At 38.2% G+C, this 21799-nt stretch overlaps 1 protein-coding gene across 15 annotated transcripts in view; it reads left to right on the plus strand.

Annotated features, from left to right (window-relative positions):
• The window catches only part of EPHA6 (EPH receptor A6), a 532902-nt gene that overhangs the window by 388583 nt on the left and 122520 nt on the right, over positions 1-21799 (plus strand). For all 15 annotated transcript variants that reach the window (XM_075515531.1, XM_075515576.1, XM_075515552.1 and 12 more), the window contains 3 exons: positions 8449-8557; positions 12697-12767; positions 16269-16394. In XM_075515531.1, coding sequence (XP_075371646.1) covers positions 8449-8557; positions 12697-12767; positions 16269-16394 — 306 coding nt within the window. The remainder of the gene's footprint in view (positions 1-8448; positions 8558-12696; positions 12768-16268; positions 16395-21799) is intronic.

Consider the following 21799-nt stretch of genomic DNA (forward strand, 5'->3'; position numbering starts at 1 on the left):
CAGAGAAATTCTGCCACTGTTTGAAATGGTTCCTGGAGCTAGATAAAGACTTCAGTTTAATTAAAAGGGTAGTTCAAAGGACTATGGCCTTATTCAAATATTTATAGAGTACTGCTTTAGATTTCAAAGGGGAAAAAAAGGCAAAGTAAGTGCCTGCTGGTAAATAGTACTTATTTCAAATTGAAGCAGTACTTAGTGACCAGTCAAATGATGCCTTGTTACTCTCCAAATATCTTACAGCAGTATTTTGAAAATTGGCCTATTCTAAACTTTAAGGCAATATCAGATGATTATGATCATTCATTTGTACCCCTTTCATAACATAGGCCAAATGTCTGTAACTCTGTAACTTTTCCAGACAGCTAATGACAATAGCTTGAAATGTAACATCTACCATATACAAATAGTCTTGATTTAAAGTCTTCCAGTAATGGGGAGCTCACCATATTTATAATAAATAGATTAGTAGATACAGAGTAGGTAGATAGTGCCAGTGCTTAAGCTTCATAATTAAAAATTTGCACCTTACTTCTAGCCTGATTTTTTTTATTTAGCTTGTATCTTGTGACCATTTTCTGCCAAAATAAAAAGCCAAATACTATCTGAAATCTCTTCCTCATCTAAATGCGTGCATGCCATTTTTAAGAATTCTTGTCTTTCCCACAAGTGATATAAATGCTCTCTCTCACTCTAAAAAAAAACCAATTTTTCCAAACATTGAATCATTTTGTAGCTCTTCCAAATTTTAACATCCTTTTTGAAGTATAATATCAGAGCTGAACCTGACACTGAATTAAACTGGAAAACTAAATCTGTTTATGATGCCATAAACAGACCTAACACCACTTACCTCCTTATAATTCAGTTTTCCTTTACTTATAGGTCTAAGACCTTTCTGCCTGAACTAGAGCATTGTCTTACTCAGCTGAATAACTAGAACATAGCAATGTTTTTTGTCAGTACTGTTGTGTTCCAAGATACTGACTTACATTTAGATGGAAGGATTGGGGAGGGTTGTGTTGAGACTTGGACTGCATAGTTATATCAATACATGTAAATGTTAATTCACCCTTGCTGGCATGCATCTTTCTTACAAACCAGTCCAAGTCAAGCTGTGTAGGAATCTATCTTCATCATTTACTACTCTAGCAGTATGAAGCTCAGCTGAAAATTTTCTGATTTTTAAATATATATTCTTCTCAATTATTCTGAAAGTTCCCAAATAATCTTAGACCAAGGCAGACTATTGCATCTCCCTCCATCCCTACCCATTAGAAACAAGTTACTTGATGAAAATTCCACATTTGGAATTACTTTTTGTGGTCTTTCAGTTAGCCAGATTTTAATTAATGTGAGCTATACTGATTTTACGTAAAGTTAACGTTTTCATCAGAAGGCCGGGAAGAATAGAGTCTTTTAAAAGTCTGTATTGTCAACAGAAAATTTATCAACCAACAATCTCATTAAAATGACAAAAAATATTTCATGTGTTTGATAAAAGTCCTTTTCAACTGACATTAGATAGTAACATCCTTCAGCTCTGCAAGTTGTACATATTATAGTCTTAACATCTAAAGAAGAATTCCAGGACCAGTTGAAGGTGAACATCCAAAGTTATTCCATGTACCCTGCTTGAATATTGACATAATTTGTTAATAAATACTGGTAAAGTGAGCAATCCAAAATTAGGATTTTTCTTTAAAGTGATAGCCAAGTTGTAAAAAAGTACTGGTTCATCAGTTGTGAGACGTTTATATCAATGTCCTAAAACAGTGCTGTCATGCCTTCTCCAGTTTACTGGTTGAAACACTATCTATGCCGCTTCAGCTATATAGGATAAAATTAGATACATCCTTACTAGGAACACCAAGACATTTTGGTATAATTATTAATGGTGGTGCATGAAGCAGAAAGAAGGCCAACTCTGTAGGAGTAATAAAAACCAGTTAGTTAATCATGTGATGCTGGGCTGGTTTCTGGGAAGCACCCTCACTGACCAGCAGACTGAGGCAGCCATTGCTTGGGGAGCATGTTGTTGTTGAACCCTTCTCCCTGCTGCAGAGACCAATAAATGGAACATCTGGAAGAGTAAAATTTGTACTTTCTTTGTGAAGGGATATGGAGTTACCTAGAAAAGTCAGAAAAATTCTCTTCAAGGAAGCAGGGATGGATGAATGGATGTTGTCAGGCATTTCTTCCACTGTTAAAGCTGAGAGGCTGCTGCTGGGAAATGTAATAGCTTTGCAAAGCATAGTAACTACTGCTTTTGACCATGTTACTTATTGCCGTTGTATTCAGTCTCCCTGTTTCAGCACCTTACAGGCAAAACACTTCCAGCAAAGCTGACAGGGTCTCGTACACCTCAGCACACACACGTGTACTACTGCTGTGGCTATAAATCGAAGCATAACCTCAGTCATAGTTCCTGCTTTTATGTATTGGGAGTACCAACTATCTGAGTCACCACAAACAGCTCTGGTCCTTCCTAGCATAGAATAAAATATATTCTGAAAATAAAAAAATAATTTATCCCAAACATGCTTTAATCTCTAACTGTTTTCTCTCTCCCTCTCTATTTTTCTCTCTCTTTCATCCAACTAGCTGTTTATGGAAGATTTTTTTTGTTTGGTTGGTTTAAAAAAAAATTAATGAGTCAAAGCATTCTTTTTTCCTAGAGGAATGTTTTTTACTATATCACCTCAGAGGCCCTTGTGCCTAGAGGAATTTGTAAAATATTGAACAATTTACAACTGTTAGGCAGTGCAGTGCTTTCATGCTGTAGCTCTCTTGTGCAGGGCCTGTTCTAAAACCAAGGGTATTTTCCATGTCAGCCTTCCCATCATTAGGAAAAAAAATCTGAAAGGGAACTAGTTGGCTTGTTCCAGAAGGGACCTAAGGGGCAAACTAGCATGTGTGCAGTGTGGACTAGTGCTTGGGCTGAACAGAGTGATAAATGTAAGCACATGATGATTTTTAATCCAAAAGCAATGTAGACTTTTGTATGCTTCAAGTAAATCATATTAACAATCAAAAAATTAAAAGTTCAGAAATGCCAATAGAACACCTGATTAGGTATTTTATAAATTTGAGGGCTGTGAAAAATTAATTGGCCTGAAATCCTGATCTTGATGAAACAATAACTTTAATTTCTTTACCACAGGCACAGATGGTGACTTTCTTATATTGCCACATCTGCTGAATTCTGACATTCTTCCTCCTCTTCCCATATCCACAAAGTCTATCTTTAACTTTTCAGCCTCAAATCATGCTATTTTGGATTTGCCACCAGAGGTGATTTAGAACCTGAGCTCCATTCTTTCCAGAACTCCAAAGCTCAAGAGAGGGGTCCTGAATCATTGATTCTGATAAAAGTCCAATATTGTTTCAAGCACATACTCTGATTCATGCCACCATAGAGAAGCCGTCCCTAGGATTTTTAGAAATGCATTGGATTACCAATGCAAAATGGAGATTTTTTTGCTAGAATGTTTGATGTTTTGACAATAGTAAATTAAATTTCTGGTTGAAACAAACAAATGAGATGGCACTTATCTCATATTTAGAAACTGTCTTGCTGGATCTCTCTCCATGTCTGCGTAGTCCTACTGTTCACTCAATAGCAGTCAGCACTGGATACCTCAGAATGTCTCATTTTAATCCTGAAGTATTTCTTTACTGTGTTTTACATTTTCAGCCATTTGTTCTTCAAATTTGACTTTGGCCTTATCTGATTTCTCTACTGTATGTGCCCAGAAGCCCCAGAGATTTTACTTTTCCTCTGCATTTCCTAAACAAGAGCCATGTCCTTGCTCAGATCTGAAACTGCTTGCACAGGCTTTCCATTCATCCACTGGTCAGGAAGCAAATGTTAGGGGCAACACTTGGAAGAAGGCTTTTCAAGCAAATACATACCAAAAAGTTTTACATTCTTATGCTAGTGATGGCATTATTTTTCCCCTTTAAAAGTCCTTTTTAAGATTGCCTTTCCATTGCTTCCTCCCTTTCCCACATCCCCCCTTAGACTGGAGCCCATCAGCTCACTGGAGCACAGGAACTGCAGCACTTCTGAAAATGTAAAGGTTACCCTGATTAGACTTTATATTTTTCTTTTCCATTGTTCTTAAGCACTGTTGTTTACAATGCCTTGTAAATCCATCTGACAGCCAGTTCCTGTCTATTAGAGCTCCAGTTCTCACCATCCACACTTATCTATCTTACAGCTACTCAGTATTATCTGTCTAGCTGTCTTTCTGTCACTTTTTTATCTTTCAGCCTGCTGGAAGGTCCGCTGCCTGATAGATGTCAAATTGAAATAACTAAAGGATGTAGCTAAGAGACAGAAGTGAGCTGTCATTAGGGCTTCCAGCCCTTTTATACCAAATACACAACCTTTTAAAAGATTTGGGAGAAATTTGCTCAAAGAAAAAAAGGAGAACAGAGCTGGAAGATTCTCTCTGTCTTTCATCCTTTTGCACTGCGACTAAAACGTCTGCACCATTTCTTCCAGTCTGCCCAGTGAAGAAGTGAAGAAGCCTTGGGATATTTCCCTTCAGCCCAGAGAGGAGGGAAGGGGCAGCTCCTCCTCCACACATCTGGGTGAAGAACCCAGAGAGGAGCTGAGGCAGGGTGTGGACATAAAGAGTACCTGGTGAGGACAGAACTGACACCAGGCTGGATGCAGAAGGGATTTCTGGGCATGGTGTTAAGCAAGGAAGCTGGAATGCTGCAATTAGACACTTTAAATGTCATTTTGGGCATATAACCTGAGTTAAGCATGAAGAGTAACGGGAGTGAAGAGTTTATCTGGATAATACGCTTCTGGGTACACGTATGATACATGCTGCAGTTTCAAAATCAAATCACCACTTTGACTAATCACATTAGTTGCAGCTACAATGTGTTTGAAGAGTTTTGACACCCAAACATTATAGTATACTATCTAATCATCTGCTGGGATAAGTAATAAACCCTCTCATTTCCCTGTCTTATGCTACTCATTTTTTAAAGTATGTTTTTGTCAAAATGAACTTATTGAACTGACAGGCAGAGAGAATGAAACATACTACCAGACAGAGCAGCCAGCCCAGTTAGACAGGTACTAAGCTCCCTTATGAGTCTTAGCACTGCTAGTGGTTTACATGTGCCTGTTGCACCAGTACTTCCTCACCCCCTCGCCTATCAACTTTAACTATCAAATGGAGTATGGCCCCATACATGATACAGCCACATTCATCCCTGTGATTACAGAGCTACTAATCATCCCTGCACTGGACAGATTTGGGTGATGCCTAGTTGGCAGATAGAAGACCATGCGCTGGGCAGCGTAGAGACAACAAAATACTGATTTTAGCTATATGAATGTTGGCCATGTTGTCCAACAAATGAGATTCTGGAAAAAATGCTACGTACTTCTATAATTAAATGCAGCACTCTAATATGTACATACAAAGAGATGAAATAAGGTTGCAGGAACTTGCTTGGCATTGCAACCTATCATAATTGTTTTTTAAACTCAGTTTTTCTGTCTTGCATAATCAAGAATAGTCCTGAGGAGAAACACGGGGTCATATACCAATATGCACAGCTGATGGAGAGGAAAAATGAAGGAAGAAAAAGCAGGAAATGACAAAAAAGATTCAAGAGAACATGCACAGCAGAAACAATACATGTTAAGGCTCTTATTATTTACAACTGGAATTTTAACTTAAGAGAAAGCTGGAGAAATGAGAAAAGAACAGAGAGATTGAGGGACATGCTGACTTTAATTTAGAATGGCAAAATGCTGTAAAAATTTTAATTATTGAGTGTTCCTGATTACTATCTTCTCACTGCCTAGATAGTGTTTTATGGAACCTTTTACCTGCATGTGAGGAGTCTGTGTATGCGCATACACGTGCTTATATATGTTGTTCACTGCACTGTGCCTTTATTGATTTTTAGAAGGATCACTCCAAGCAAAAATAAGTATTTCGATCATTTTGCTTTACCTGCCTCTCTGTCAGTTTTTAACAAATCCACATTTTCCAATTATACTTGTCTGTCAGTTGACATTTTTATCTGACAAGTAAATTAAGGTCATCAGGAAGTTTCAGGCTTGAAAGCCCCTTACAGTGATTTGGCTACTTGAAAAAAAAATCCTAATATATTGGACTCTGGCACCTCTGCCAACACAGTAAAATACAAACAAGAGAAACAGAATGATCACTTTTTAAGTACGTACACTCTCAGCTAAAAATCGTATTGCTTAGAGGTGGGAAGAACTAAGTCAGTCTGGAATTTCTCCCCTTCATGAATTTGACTCTAGTTCCTGATAGAAAATATATGTTATTAAACTGATAGATTGCATTCTGTTTTAGCTAAAACACCAAGAATTAGCAGCTCCATTCAGCAGAAATGATCCAGGACACGTGACTCTTCATCTCAATAGCTGCAAAGTGCTTCTTTGGACCATGGAATCAGTCCCTACATTTGCACCTTTAATTCTCATGAATAAAGGCCCTGGGTTGTCTCTGGTAATGAATGTCTGTTGAAGAAAACCACAGCTAATTTATCTGAGCCCACGGTTTCCTTTTCTCCTGCTGAATTCACTATTTTTGCACACCTCGTTTTCCTATTAAAAAAAAAAAAAAAAAAAGAGGGCTGCAGTTTGTCCTCTCACTTCCATTGCAGAGATGGGCAAGTTAAACTCATCTAAAACCTCCTTCTCCATTTACAACTTCAAACTGTGCCCGGCTGTAACGATCTTTGCAACATTGAGCACAACCCCCGCTAGTCTGGAAATAGTATTCAGCATTTGATTTGGAGAGCCCGTTATTATTTGTGTTGTTACTTGTGTGGCATGATATTTGTTATATTGTATTTTTCCAAATAAATCTGACCCTGTGGAACATAACACAATGCAGAGCTAGGATCCACTCCCATAATATCACTAGATACCATTTTGGAGATTAGCTATTCAGTGAGTATTTGCTACATCATTTATTGGAAAATGTATATATTTAGCTTGTCTGTGGAGAGCTTATGACCACAGATACTGAATGCCTTGTAATTTACTGCCTGTGCATGTCTCCATTAAATTATATGGACAGAAACCTAATGGCAGAAATTTAACAAGTTGGTTTTGCTGAAAATTTGACATAAACTACTATTGTTTTTATTTGCTTTACAGCTATTACAAAGCCAGTTTACACTGCTAATTTCTAAACCACTCACAAATATTATTTCGAAGCCAAATGTTTTTCTTGGAAACAGCATTTTATGAGGCTTTGGGCAGCAATGCGTGCATTGTATTGGGCTTCATGAACTGCAAAGTGAGAGAATATAGCCTGCTGAGCTTTCTCTTTGCAGCAGCCTAGGTGATTTCCCTGAGCTTTAATCATCTGCTGCCTGAAGAACACTGAAGGTTTTGCTTATAGAACAGTTTGCAAGTTTACAAAATCAAAGTTGCTGTCCTGATAAATCTAAAATTTATTTTCTTTTCTACACTTACTACTGTTGTCAGAGGTCATTGAATAGAATTATTTATTCTCCTTTCAGAACAATGTTATGTTTCTCATGGAAACAGAAAGTAAGAATTAGGTAAATGTCATGTGGTGAAAATGTTCAAGTGTAACTGAGTTTAAGAAATAAAACTTTGGAGTCACAAGACCAGAGATAGAGAAAAAACTGAGCCTCATTCTTTTTCTGCTCATGTAGTACTTGGACAGTGAGGACCAACTGGACTGTAACTAGGTACTTTGTCAATGTAAAGATTTAATATTATACAGAATAAATTAATAAAAAGAGCAAGTGTCTAGAGACTGGATAATTTCAGGTGATCTTTTTTAACTCCTAGAAGTCCTACAAAAAGCAGAGAGAAAAACATGAGGCATAAGAAAATAATTTTTTTTTTCAACTACAGTGTTGCTAATCACCAGAGCATGTTATAGGTAAAGCTGTATACGTTTTGTGACAATAAAAATAAACACCAGACATACAGAAGAGTGTGTGAGGCTACACATTAAGTGTGCTTTTTCTGCTTTGCTTTCTCGTGAATCCAGTTTAATATCTCTTACATACATAGCACTGCTGCTGACTTCACTGGGACAGTTGGGTGGAGAGAAGTTCTGGATTAGATGCAGGATTAAGCTTAATAAAGCTAAAGAAAAAATATGTTCTAGTTTTGTGTCCAAAATCCTGTCATACTCAAACTTTAGTAAATTGCAAGTGTCTGATAATGCCAGCTCCTCATTTTAAAAACCTGTAAACATCTTCTCCCCTTCACCATAGTTGGGACATGGATTACGGTTTTTCCCTTCACAGGCACATGCGCGTCTGATGTCCTTGCTAAGCACCGAGGAAACTATTACGGAGTAATTGCAACATTTGACCAGTGCAATGTTATCACCCATTCTGCAAGAACCCTGGGTGATGGAGCTTTAACCTCTTTTCTTTGTGCTTCTCTTTCAGCTTCTGATATGGCTGCCGAGCAGGGACAGATTCTTGTAATTGCCACTGCTGCTGTTGGTGGATTCACCCTCCTGGTCATCCTCACGTTGTTCTTCCTGATCACTGGGAGGTAATTAACACTACGGTGTTCTCATTTACTCAGGGACAGAGTCATCCAATACTAGGAATTTAAGAATAACAGTTAAGTCATTCACCACATTTTCAGCGCTAAAATAAGGGTTAGGCATAGCGAGGTGAATGTCCTCTTTGTTCAGCACTGCTCATACTCACAGTTCTATTGTGAGTGTTGTTTTTTTGTAAAAACCCAGTTTGGGGAGCTAAGCAATTGTGTGAGACCAGGAAACAGCCTGGCTGTTTTTAAAATAAGTTTCTGGACCTCTTGCCTGCGGAGCAAGAATTTAAAAATACAATGTTCCTGCACCCTCAAGGCTCTGACATTAGAAGACAAAAAAAAACCCAAAAAACACTGTAGTTTTTACAAAATCTCATAACTGTCAATTGCAAAGCTTTGGAGGCTGTAACCTTAGGATTTCTGATGTCTTGGGGTTGGCAATATAGCTTGCTAAAGGCACTTGAGTGGGCAATTTTTTATTACTTTTACTATATTAAATTTGTAGGAAAAATCGTGCACAATTATGCATATATTTTATATGCACATTTCTGCATCTATTAAGAGAAAATATAGGAATTACGTAATGAAATTAAACTAAAGAAAACTTTACTCCAAAATACTAGAATTATTCTACTGCTTGTGATATCACTGGTGAACAGAAAATAGCTTCCTGAAGGTCCTGTTTTATTGCTTTTTGGCCTTTTTTTTTTAATTGGATTGAAAAGATCCCAAATAAATCTACATTACAGCAGTACTGTTGCACCAGCAGGGGAATTGACCAGTCTGGACAATTTTTTATAACTACCCTGATTCTTATACTTACAATTCTTTTAGTACAGTGTTGATTGTCCACCTTCCTTCAGTTGATGTGTTGATCAGGATCAAATAATGACATTATGCAAATTGGATGAGAAAGCATTTTCATTTGAGTGGCCAGACGCCATGCTCAATTAGACACCGAAGGTTTTAAGGGAACTCACAAATTCTAATTGGACTTGCTAAAAAACGCACGTAGAGCTCAGATTCCCACAGGCATAGCTGCTTCCATGGTGCCTTGTTTCCTTTTTCACTGAGCCTCTGGGTGTTTCCTGTGTGATCTCAGGACTTCCTCTGCTTCCACCAGGAAGCAAAGCAGAATTTAAAAGGACAAAGATATTATGTCCCCGTCTCCTCTGTGAGACATCAGTGGCACCGCAGTGCTGCCGTGGATCAAGAAGGCCTAAAACCAGACTGATATTCTGTAGAGGTCCGGGCCCTCGAGCAGAGGAATCGGGCTCATAGCTCCTGCAGTAAGCTCTTTAGGAGATGGGCTCCGGCCCCTCTCTACCCTTTTCCCCTCTCCATTCTTCAGATGCATAAAACAGCCAGTGGAAGAGCTTCCATGTGAGGAGGATTATCTGTGGAGTTTCCTTCTTACCTGGCTTGGGGACAGAAAAAATCCAGAGTCGGGATAGGATTCTGCACTATTCCTGTCCTGGTTTAGAGCCCGTGTTTACGCTTAGAGAAAAGATGTTACACGGACTCCTCTGAATGTGATAACGGTCACCACAGACGGGGCTGATATCAATAGATGGTGCTGCGCTTTCAGATTTGTAATTAAGTTTCTGTTTTGTTGGTATAGCATTACCTCTAATTTGAAAAGAAAGTGAAGTCCTATCAGCATAGGCCAGAGGTTTTATTTGCAGTACCCCAGGAACCAAATATGGCACTACAGTAGCTACCATTATGTGAATTAATGCTCTCTCTGCTAAATGATAAAACCAGTTAAGTCTAACATTCTGTTGAAGTTAATGGGAGCAGTTAACATTGGAACATATTGTGACCTTAGATAATCTTCGAAGCTAAGGAAGTATTGCTACGATTACTACAAACACTGACAAACAGTAGGGTCTTTCAGAAGAGAGGAATTACTCAAAGACAAACCTTTGGAGAAAATGACTGTGTGGAATCCTGACATGGAATCCTGAAACATAACTCAAACGCTTCCTTTAGAAAAAGCTCACTAAACTCAGGAATGAAAAAAATATGGAAACAGGTTTCTTTCTGTGTTTATTCCTCCTGTTTGCTAATGTCAAGGATATCAGAGATTCCTTAGCTTTCTAACATCTTTCAATGGGACCATTTCAATTATGTAAGATATGAATTCATTTTGAAGTGCTGCTTAAATGCAGTGATAAGAGTGTATTCCACAGAAGACAGAGCAAGAAATTTTTGAATACATACTCAATTTACTCTAGGACTGGAGGCAAATTTCTGTGTAAAAAATGGGATTGGTACCCTACAGATGTGCTCTGCTCACTGTTTAGAATTAGCAATTTGATGAGCTGTCGAGTCACAGGGCTGCTGATGAGTCTATTCATAGTGGAGAGGCTGGGTTAAATGAGCACCTGCCTCTGCACTCGGCTGAGTGATTATCCACCAAGAGCAGGCAGGAAGCACGGCTGTCAATTGCCGATAGAAAAATGAAAGCAACAGAGGCTTCAAGGTGCAGGATATGCAGTGAGATGGGGGTCTTGGCTAAAGTCCAGGAAATGCGATGTTAAAGCTCAGCGTGATTTATTCTTATCATTACAGAAATTATTCCTCTCCGATTGTTCTATAGCCAACACTAACGGGGAATGGGGAGCTGGAGCTGGAAGACTCCTCTGCTGGTGATTACTCACTGGCTTCTGTAGTCAAATTTTGGGGCCACATGCATGCTCAGGAGGACTGGACAGGGTTAAAGCCTTGTTTCTTTGACTGTTCCCCTGGGCAGACACTTCGACTGTAAGAGCTTGTGTTCAGTGTTCTTGGCAGTTGGCACCCTACAGACCAGTTGCTCAGGTCCTAAAAATGGCACTGGCATGCTTAGTGGCCCCAGCAACTGGTGTACAGTCTAAAGATTTCCACAGAAGCTGAGAATCCACTGCTTGTTGTTTCCCACTGTAAGGGTACATAACCGTGACAGCTTCAGAAGTTTCTGCCCTTCAGGTGTTCCTCATCACCTCTGTAGCAAGGAATGAATTTGTGAGTCTTCCTACTCTGTTTCAGTAGTTTAAATGAACCACTGAAATGAGGTGGGTGTGTTCACATATCTCTCATATCTCCACTGTTAGTATTTTACTGGATATACTATCTGTAATTATAATTTATTTTATTTTATAAGGCTGGTAATGAACACATGGAGGCCAGTGATTTTTTTCAAGCTGGTCTTGGAACTGAATGTCTGTACACCAAAGCAAATGTCCACACACACTGCTGTTCTTCGCTGGGATCAGTGCCCCAACAGCCCTTAGCCTAGGCCTTAGACCAAAAGATTTTCTTCTAAATCATACTTCTTAGGCTGTTCAGTGAGTGAGAAAGAGCTTTAAGACAAAGAGCAAATATTTTGTTTTCTCTTGACTGAAACAGTTGCTCCCATTGTGTGAGCCTCTAAATCAGCATTAACAGTCCTGCAGGTAGGCAGCATTCAGGCTGGGGGAGATTTCGTTACAGGGAACCTGAAAGCTTGCCATGTGGCAGTTTTCTCTTACATACCCTTGCATTGTCAGGTAAGGTTGCTAACTATTCATGAACATCCACAGTTTTGCGTTGTTTGCCAAGGATTTGCAATTTTATAGCAATCATATAGGCATACACTAAATCATCATATTCTCATAGCAGGCTACGTATTGTTTATCCTATATGACAGCTGCTATCTTAGAAGAAATAATAAGTCAGTGCCTGACTCAGACTGCACAGAGCTACTCAGAAAAAAAAAAAAAGTGGTCCTGATGTGAAAAACTGGATATGAAAGTTAATAGGATAAAGTTTAATTAGCACAAACCAATGTATGCAAACAAGAACACAGGGAAGTAACAATTTATTAAAGTATCAGGATTCTTTGGAGGAGTCAAACTTGGAAATAAAGTATTGCATCAAACTTGAACTTAAGTAGTTATTTTCATACTAATCATTCAACCATGATTTATTTTTATTTGTATCATCTAATCTGTTTGTAGTTCTTCATGCATATTTCTCTCTTTAGATTCATAACTACATATATATTCCAAATGCAAAGATTTTGGCTTTCATAAAAGTGCAGATAAAACTTAATGTACTTTTATTTTATGCATGACAAGTATTTTAATTAAAACCTCACTTGTTTTTCTTAAAAGATGCCAGTGGTACATAAAGGCCAAAATGAAATCTGAAGAGAAAAGAAGGTCTCATTTGCAAAATGGACATTGTAAGTAGTTCAACACTGTGTTACATAATATCTATATCATGTTTTAAATGAAGAATGTTCATTGTTTTCTGTACTGCTTTTGCCCTTGATGTTTTAATCTGGCCATTTAATTAGTTCCTTATTGTGTGGAACATCAAGGGTGTTTATTTTTATTTGTAAGTCCTCTTGAACAATTTCACTGAATTCACTCTAGTTAATAAGGTTATTTTTGTATTCTATTAATAATATTTATCAGTTTTTCAGGTATATTTATTTGAATTCTGAACTGGTCTGGACCATATTGAATTTCTGCCTCAAAATTCCTCTCTTAGTGACTATGTGCCTTACTTGTATCCAGTTCTCTTTGGCTTTAGGGATCTACACTTCCAGCCAGCCAAGAAATAAGAAGTGGAATGGGTTGCCTTCCCTCATGTTCCTGCTCACTGATCAGTACAGTGAGAGAACATCCTGGCAATCTCTCGTGGGCAGTATATTAGTTTATTTAGTTTAGTTTAGCTACTTAGTTTAAATTACTAGCCTCACTGTTTTATGTTAGAGTAGCTATTTAAAGTTTTTATTTATTCAAAGGGTATTTATTTATACAAAGGGTATTAATTTTTTTTTTTGTCATTTTTGATAACATCCCTGGAAATACTATGATCAAGACAGAAGCTAAGTCACCAGAAGTAAAATCCTTTTTCAGGTGACCCTACTATATCCAGCCAAGTGGCTCTTTCTGTCAAGGGAAAGGGCACATTTCCCCATAAAGGATACTTCCTAGGAAGATTTGTTTGTCATTTGTTTCCAAACACGGTCAGAAAGGAAAGAAGACAAAAACCTTCCCGCTGGAGAGTTTGATATATGCCTCTGAGACCGTGACTGAATTTGAGAAAAGCCTCACTCAGTGTCTTTCAGGCCAGGGTAAATGATGGCTGTATTTCATGTTGACACAAAGCTTCATCTCAGAGGCTTCTCATTCATTTGAAGTTATCGCAGCATCAGACTTGAGGGGGCAAGTCTCTACTCATGTATGTGTTCCGCAGAACCAAGGATAAAGAGGAATTACTGTGATTTACCCCAGCACCTAAGACTGTATCGCCAACAATACTCCTTCCTTTACACTAAGCACTCAGCGCCTCCATAAGTACTTCCTTCATGCTAGCAGCAATCTTTACCTGACTGCTGACTACCTATAGATTTGGTATCCAGCATCTCAACTTGAAACCGTACGTGGGGCTGCGCAGTCTCTGCTGGGATCAGTAAAAGGGTGATCTCTCCTAGACTGGCTGAAGCTGTTTAAAAAAAAGCTCCGCTGCAAAACCTGCACTGGTTAGCATCACCTGTTCCTGTTCCCAGATTTGTTGTGTCCACACTTTACATCCTATGCTTCTGCTGTGTGCAGAAGAAAACCATCTCCTGTTCATCCTTCCTCTCTCCCTTGGGAGCTCGGTGTGAGTCAGAGGAAGATTTCAGGAAATAAACTCTCTGAAGGGCGTTAGAAAGGGATCCGTGATCTTGCTGATAATATGACACCCCATGATGTCTGGTGTCCTCCCCATTTTTGTATGGTGTGTATACTCTATCGGCAGTGGTCCAAATGGCTGTTGCACACTACTTAATGAAGCCCAGCCACATTCATGTATCCTGAACATATGTTCTTCACCTAATGTATTTAGGCTCATCAGATAATGAGCTGCTTTAGACTCAGCTACTAAGTGATAAGAGGAAGGCGGCTGAGAGGTACTTAATTCTTTTCAAAGAGACTCTCTGGACCCAGCTGCAGTACCTTCCTCTTATCCCTATAAGTTGATGCATTATCTACATCAACTTCTGTTAATGCATTGGAAGTTTTCCAGAACTTAATCACCACATGGCAGCAGCCTAGAAAAATTCCCATCCAGATAGTCCAAGAGAAACAACATAAGTTCTTGGACATGCCATACTCAAGAACACGAGGGATATTAGCCATGCCAGAAAATGATGGCTTGCTGGAGCCTGCCAAAGCAATCTGGCACCAACCCACTATGGCCACGACCATCTCCAAGGAAGCAGACAGAAATTACCAAAGCCTTGTAAATGGATTTGGATATTTTTGTTCTCGTCTTGCACCTGGCTCTCTGGTTGTTCAAGCTGATCAGAAGAGAACAAAGCAGCACAGTCCTCCGGGACCCATCTTCAGAGAAAAGGATCTCAAGGATTGGACCTGTTTGGCAGAAGGAATGTTCAGTCATCCACCTGTAAATGAAAGGATCGAATTAGAAAGCACTGTTTTCAAAGTAAAGGACAGATTGCCGAAATTGCCCAAGGAACAGCAAAGGGGAATATAAACTGCTTTGGCAGTAGTCACTGTTAGTCTTCAGGGTCTGCTTTTTCCCATATCTTTGAGCCCTCACTTGGTGTCTCTGTAGACACCCTTTCAAGTGACCAGCTCAGAGCTCATATTTTCTCTTGTGACTTGCTGCATTTTCCAGATTTACCAGCTGTACTTGAAGCATTCCTTAAGGATGTGAGCTAAGTGCAGAGACTCCAAGAAGCCTCTTCAGGCTAAAATACTAAATAGCATTTGGAAAGGAAATGCTTACAATAAATAAAAAATTGAATGGACTTTATCTTACCCAAAATAGCATTTTCCTTAAACTTAGCTAGGGCTGTTGTTTTTTTCCTAAGGAGAAGTTTCAAAAAACTTTACTGTCCTTTTAAATTTTCTGCCTGAAATACTGTACCTCAGTAGATGCTTGTGTTCAGCTGGGACAGAGACAAAACAGCATAAGAGTTTGACATTATCTTATCAGTTGAATACCAAAGACTGAGTTTTCTAAAGGCCTTTGACTTTTTGTTCCTGTGGGACAGGGTAAACTCTGGGACCTGTGTAGCTAGCAAACATGACAGTAACTAGAGGTATAAATAATATTCATAGAACCTAATACCCGTATTTCCTCTGTTCTTTACACTAACACTGTTTATCAGTTATCATTGCAAGCTGAAAGGATGTTTGATGTAACAATGCACTGCTGCAGTCCTGAAGAAGTATCTGTGCTTTCAGTCACCCAGAACATCTCCGGAGATTTGAGCAGGGTCCAGCAGGACCTTGCTCACAGTTTCAGACAGTACTTTTGAATGCTTTTGCTAGTGTTGGGTTGGCAGAGGCTTATCCTCTATCTATGGACTGTAACACCCAGCTCTTTAATGTCTCAGAAGCCTCACCTAAAAAAGCCACCTGAAGGATAAAAGGAAATGCTTAAGTCTGTGCCCAGTCAATCTTTGAAGGCCCTGGTTCTGCCAGCAAATGGGGACAACTTGTGCATTCTGTAGTTGGTTTCTGTGAAATCAGTAGCAAGCATTAGTAATTTTGGGTCATTATCCTCTTCTGTTGGGTTCTGGAACTTTAAATGTGGAAGATTTAATATATTATTTCCAATCCTTTCAATTATCTAGTCAACCAAAAAAAAAGAGAAAACCATGTTGTTACAGCGCGTGAATGTCAAAGAATGCTTGATTCCTAGTATTCTCTCTTTTTTGCAGTACGTTTCCCAGGAACCAAGACATATATTGATCCAGACACATATGAAGACCCATCTCTTGCTGTCCATGAGTTTGCAAAGGAGATAGATCCTTCAAGAATTCGTATTGAGAGAGTTATTGGGGCAGGTAAAAGTACACCCGCTTTAAAAAATGTCTAGGCATGGATAGGCTGCTTTTCTCAAGTCACCATGATAATGCAAGTGGTCAAGTATAGTACAAAATATAGGCATATTTCTCTGATAGCACCAGTTCACTCTCAAGTGTGGTGTACATGAGGTATTGTATTTGGCTAATATTCCAAATGTGGATATATTCAAAGAAGGAGTTCTTGAGAGGCAGATTCCCCAAAGTGATAGGTTTATCCCAAACCTCTTTTAAGGCTTTATCAATTTTTTGGGTAGGCTTGGTTTGGGGTTTTTTTTTTTTGGGGGGGTGGGGTTTTTGTCTGTTTGGTTTTTTGCTTTGTTCCAAATGTACTCAAAACACTGCATCACTCAGCATTTGCCATAGTTAGTGTCACATATTCTCTGTCACTGAGTGGGAGATTAGATCAGAATCTCTTTCTGGGGGGAGATAAGATGAGAATATAGAAGACTGAGCAAAAAATATTCTCAAACAGAAAATAGGAGGAGTACAAGAGGGAAAAGGAGAGGCTGGCTTGGGACAGGCTTTCCTGTAGCTGTGCAGAGAAGGATCATTGGCAGAGTGGGGAAAGGGGAAGCTCTGATGAGAAGGTGTAGACAGTATAAAAGGTGACGTGGAGCTGGGAAGCAGGATGAATGGGAAAAACAGCTGTAGGTTTTCCTATTACATCCCTGTTTGTCTTTATCCAAGTGTGTGGTGGGGACAGAGAGGAATTACATCTGAACAATTGTTTTAGACCCTGTTCTCATCTATGGGGTGTTTACCTTCAGTTGAGAACATCTCATTGGGGATGTAGGCCATTTCACAGCTGTTTGAAAATAAGTTTCAGAAGTTCATTAATCCTGTATGTATATTTGCCTTTTTTTCTAAGGGAGATAACATGCCCCTTGTGTTTTCAGGGATCTTACCCTTTGCTAATGTGCTATGTTTATAGACATGCCTATTCTGTGCATTAAGTGTTACCCCCTTGTCTTACCTTTGGTTTAATTGGCAGGTTTTGCTACTCAGGAAAGTGCTGTGCAAGTGTTCCCACGCATTCACTTTTGGAAAGCCTTTGTAGGAATAAAGGCTCATGGCTGCTGTTTAGAGTTCACTAGGGGTCCTGGTGGCAGCTCAATGGTGACAGAAAACACACCTTTGTGGTTAACACAACAAAAGTGAAATATTTGAAAAGATCAGAGTCTTGTAAAACCATTTCTTGTAACTTGTGTTCTGACTCTCTAGGGCAGATATTATTTCATTATTGACCAGGTCCTGAGATTGATTGCTCTCTGTTTTACCCAGTTGTAGTTTACTGAGGACTTAGAGAGACAAGGCTAGAAAAGGGCCTTACAAAGTTACCTAACTAGTGGATCTCAATGCATGGCTTGTGACTAACACGTCATTCAGAAGGCCCACCAACATTTCCCACAGTTATAACAAATTAAAACAAAAACCAGACTGACAAGGAGAGTCTGAAGTTCCTGTGGTGCAGTCCATCCTCTGTGTTGTTACCTGCACACTGTCAATGGCTGGGGAGCATTAATCATTTCTCAGCCCCAACAGAAAGGGAAGGTGGGAGAGCTAAGGGTCTGTGTCAGAAATTTTGATGAACATAGGAACAGAATCCTGAGCTCTAATTCCAGCTCTGAAATTTAATTTCTTCCTGTGAAAGACATTAACACAACCCATGTTCAATTTACATAATATGGATATTTCTCTGTGTCCTTAAGATATCAAGAGTGACTGAGTTTTGTAAATTGCTGTCTTAAACGTACTTATAATACTGACTACACAGATGTTTTGTCTTCACCTCACTGTAATTTTATTTCAGTAGCAATAATTAGTATGTTCCATACTCCAGTGCCCATCTTTGAGCTATGGACTCTGGGCTTTCTTTAACAATGCTGTTTTATTACTTACTAAGCAAATGCCAACATACAAATGCTTTTTTTTTTTACCTTATATACTTTTGCTAATTTTAATACCATCAAGAAAAAAATAAAATAATTCACAGTACAACAGACTGCAAAAATCAGGCTTACATCTTGTAGAAGAGGGTCAGTGGAAAAAAAATTATTTTAATTTGCTCATAGCGAGCCCACCAAAGAACTCACGCTAGCAAGTATTGTCAGGAAAATTACTATCAGAAGACATAATGCACTGCGATCTTTCTTTTTTATCTTCGTTTCATATGTCTTAGTCACTCAAAAGGAGAGGTATTTTTCAGTTGAGATCCTTCATTTAATGATATGTTACTACACTGATAGCAATGGAAATGTCTCCAGTGTTGCTAAAAAGTGGTTTATGCACTAGAAAATGTCATGCAAATAATAGAACAGAAATAAAACCCACTCTGTTAACAAACAGGGGAGAGAAAGTATCAACCTGAAAGTAAGAGAGAAAATTCTGTTTCACGCTGCAGTCCATATCGCTAGAGTACTTTAGAGTTTACCTGATTGCTTAAGCTAGATCATATGTAGCTGGCACTGTGCACCATTGGAATTATGAGCTTGAGAGAGCCCCCAGAGGGCTGACTTCTGCAGAAAACATTCCATCTGATTTCTTTTATTTCTTCCTTTTCTTCAGACATACTATAGATATTGATGTCTTAGATTATAAAGCATATTGAACTACATTCAGCACTGGTATAACTGCTGATTTCAAAGGAGTTGAATACAACAGACAAGGATTGAGCTTATTGATTTTAGTTCAGATCAAAATTGTGTCCTTATTCTCAACTTAATTCATTTATGAAAATTCTTTACTCAGCTTCTCTCTCCCTTTTCTTGTATGCGTGGGAGTGAATTTTTGCCTGCTTTGACATATTTTATTTTTATATTTTTTATCTTCTAAAATTACTTGGGTAATCTGCCATCTTCAATGATATTTGCCTAGCAGGACTTGCAAACTGGTTGCAATGAAATTTAAACCCATTTCCATGCAGGCAAGATACAGGTTAAATACCACGCCTGAGGCACGGAGAGTACAAATTCTCATAGAGCTCTTCGATAGCCACTAGGGGACATAACATATCATTATAATTCACAGCAGTCCTAAAACTTTCTTTATGCCTTCTCTCTAATTCTCTATTAAACATTGCAACCGGATATAAAATAGATTTCTTATCATAGGAGAATTACTTTTAAAAGATGTTTACAATTTTCACCTAAGTGAAACAGAAAATTAAAATCGTTTACAAAATGAAACAGTAAAATCTTTTAAGAAGTTAATTAATAGATGCATTTCATAAATTTTTTTGTTTGAACATTTTATTTTGATTATTTTCATTTTGAATTTCTGTAACTTTAATTTTTCAAAACAAAAATTATTTCCATTCAAGAACTAAAAGTTTTCTTTTTGAAAATGTCAACGTGGAACACTGGAAATATTTGACATTTTTTCTAGCATTTCTAGTCAAGAAATTTTTGAAACTGATCTTTTCCTGAAAGCAGTTTCCAATTTGGTTTTTCAATAGAAAAAGTCATGTCCAAAAGTTCTTGACAATTTACTAGTTGCAGTGCAGATGGCTTTGACACTCAAGGCAAGTATTTTTTCTAGTTTCTTTTTTCAGCTTACCTATCTCTGTACCCAAGTTATCTTTTGAAGTATTTGGTAACTATAACCTTGGATGATGTGAAATGGAAATGTACATTGTATTATTTGCTGCTGAGTAACCTATCTGAGGATGATACCATCAAATCAGAAGTAGTATTTTCAACTACAGCTACTGATTATCTCATTTCTGATTACAGCACTGTTAAAAGTTAAAATCTCCTAACTGCTTCACTTACCTCAGATACACATACACTATAGACTTGAAAAACAAAGACTTCCTATTTATTATTTTTGTCCTATATTTCAGTCTCTGCTTAGAAGTGCAAAATCTAAGAGCCCCTGAGTGTATTTACCTGCTTATGCTCTGTTGTACAGGTACATCTGAATGCTGCACAGACATTGGGATTCTCTGCAATCATTTATTAGCCGTGTTATACAGACAATTTGGTCTGCTCCTTTGGTGCCAAGTACTAGTAACATAGGGGCAGTCCTATGTGATGTAAAAAAAAGAGAGCAAATAGCTAAAATTGTTGCTTACACACTGACTGCTCCACATAATGATGTTTTCCCATCAGATACTAAAAACAGGTTCAGAGAAGGTGACAACAAATGGTCACATTGAAAAAGCAGCAAGATCTTCAAGCGGTAACAGCCAATTGGAAAATAGCCTTTAGTAGTTACAGAGTTCAAGATGACACTTGGCCTGCAACAGTCAAAGACATCATAGCCAAAATAAAAGAGAATGTCTATACATTTAGTTGTAGATTTAATAAACATTCCTATTGCAAGTTCATATCATCAGGCAGGTAATAATAGGAAATGCAAAACAGCAACAATTTAAGAAAGGAGGCTGAGCTCGCGAGATTACTTTGAGAAAAAAAGAATTAGTGCAATCTCTTCTTAAAATCCTTTTTCAAGTCACATTTACTGAGCTGATGTTTTTGAATGCAGCCACTATATTCTATGGAGCCAGTTAATTAAAACTTTGATCTCAGCTCTCCCAGTCTTCCCCTCTGGTATGCTTTTGGTGTTCCAGTGAATCTGCAAACTCTCTGAATTACTATCCTTCCTTCTGGTGCTTTGGTGAAAATAAAGCAAGTAAAATACAGACTTTGCAAAGTCCTTTCTAAATTATTCATGCTTTACTTACTCCATGTGTGGATGCAAGAGATCTGCATTAAAGTAACAATATCTGCACATAAATCCAGATTCAAGATGGATACGTAGTCAGGTTACTTCCCCTGAGTGGCTACCCACCATCTCCTACTTTACATCTGGTTCATCTGAGAAAAAAAATACTGTTTTGTAGACCTTTTGATAGAATGAAAGATTATCCAGGTTAATAGCTGTTAATGGTCTCTTTTGTTAGTCTTTGAGTAACTTCTGCTGATATCTTGGTTCAAACTGGAAGGTAAAGGCAATAGGGGAAACAGTTTACAACCAAAATGGAAATTGCAGTTTGATCAAATATTCATAACAGCAAGCAGATTACAATACCAAAGTCAAAACAGAACCTATTTGTAAGTGCTTAGCTTATGTTTCTCATGGTAATATCAACCAAATAAACAAGTATTAATGAAGTTCACATTCTAGCAATAGTTACTGTTTAAATTGTGCAATTGATTAGTCCAGTCCCTTTTATTTTATCCACTACTTATGACAAAGTTTTACTGTTTAATTTGATATTGTATATTCTCAGATTCAAAACTCTTGGCCGAGTTTTTTTTATCACTAGTATTAAATATTCCATGAGCTCTGCCATTGGTTCATTACAAAGATCACTGGGTGCCTTTTTGCTGGTTCCCACAATTTGCTGTCTATTCATTGCTGTAAATTTTCTTTAGATGGTC

The sequence above is a fragment of the Mycteria americana genome, chromosome 1 (assembly GCF_035582795.1).
Source record: "Mycteria americana isolate JAX WOST 10 ecotype Jacksonville Zoo and Gardens chromosome 1, USCA_MyAme_1.0, whole genome shotgun sequence".
In the NCBI taxonomy this organism is placed as follows: domain Eukaryota; kingdom Metazoa; phylum Chordata; class Aves; order Ciconiiformes; family Ciconiidae; genus Mycteria; species Mycteria americana.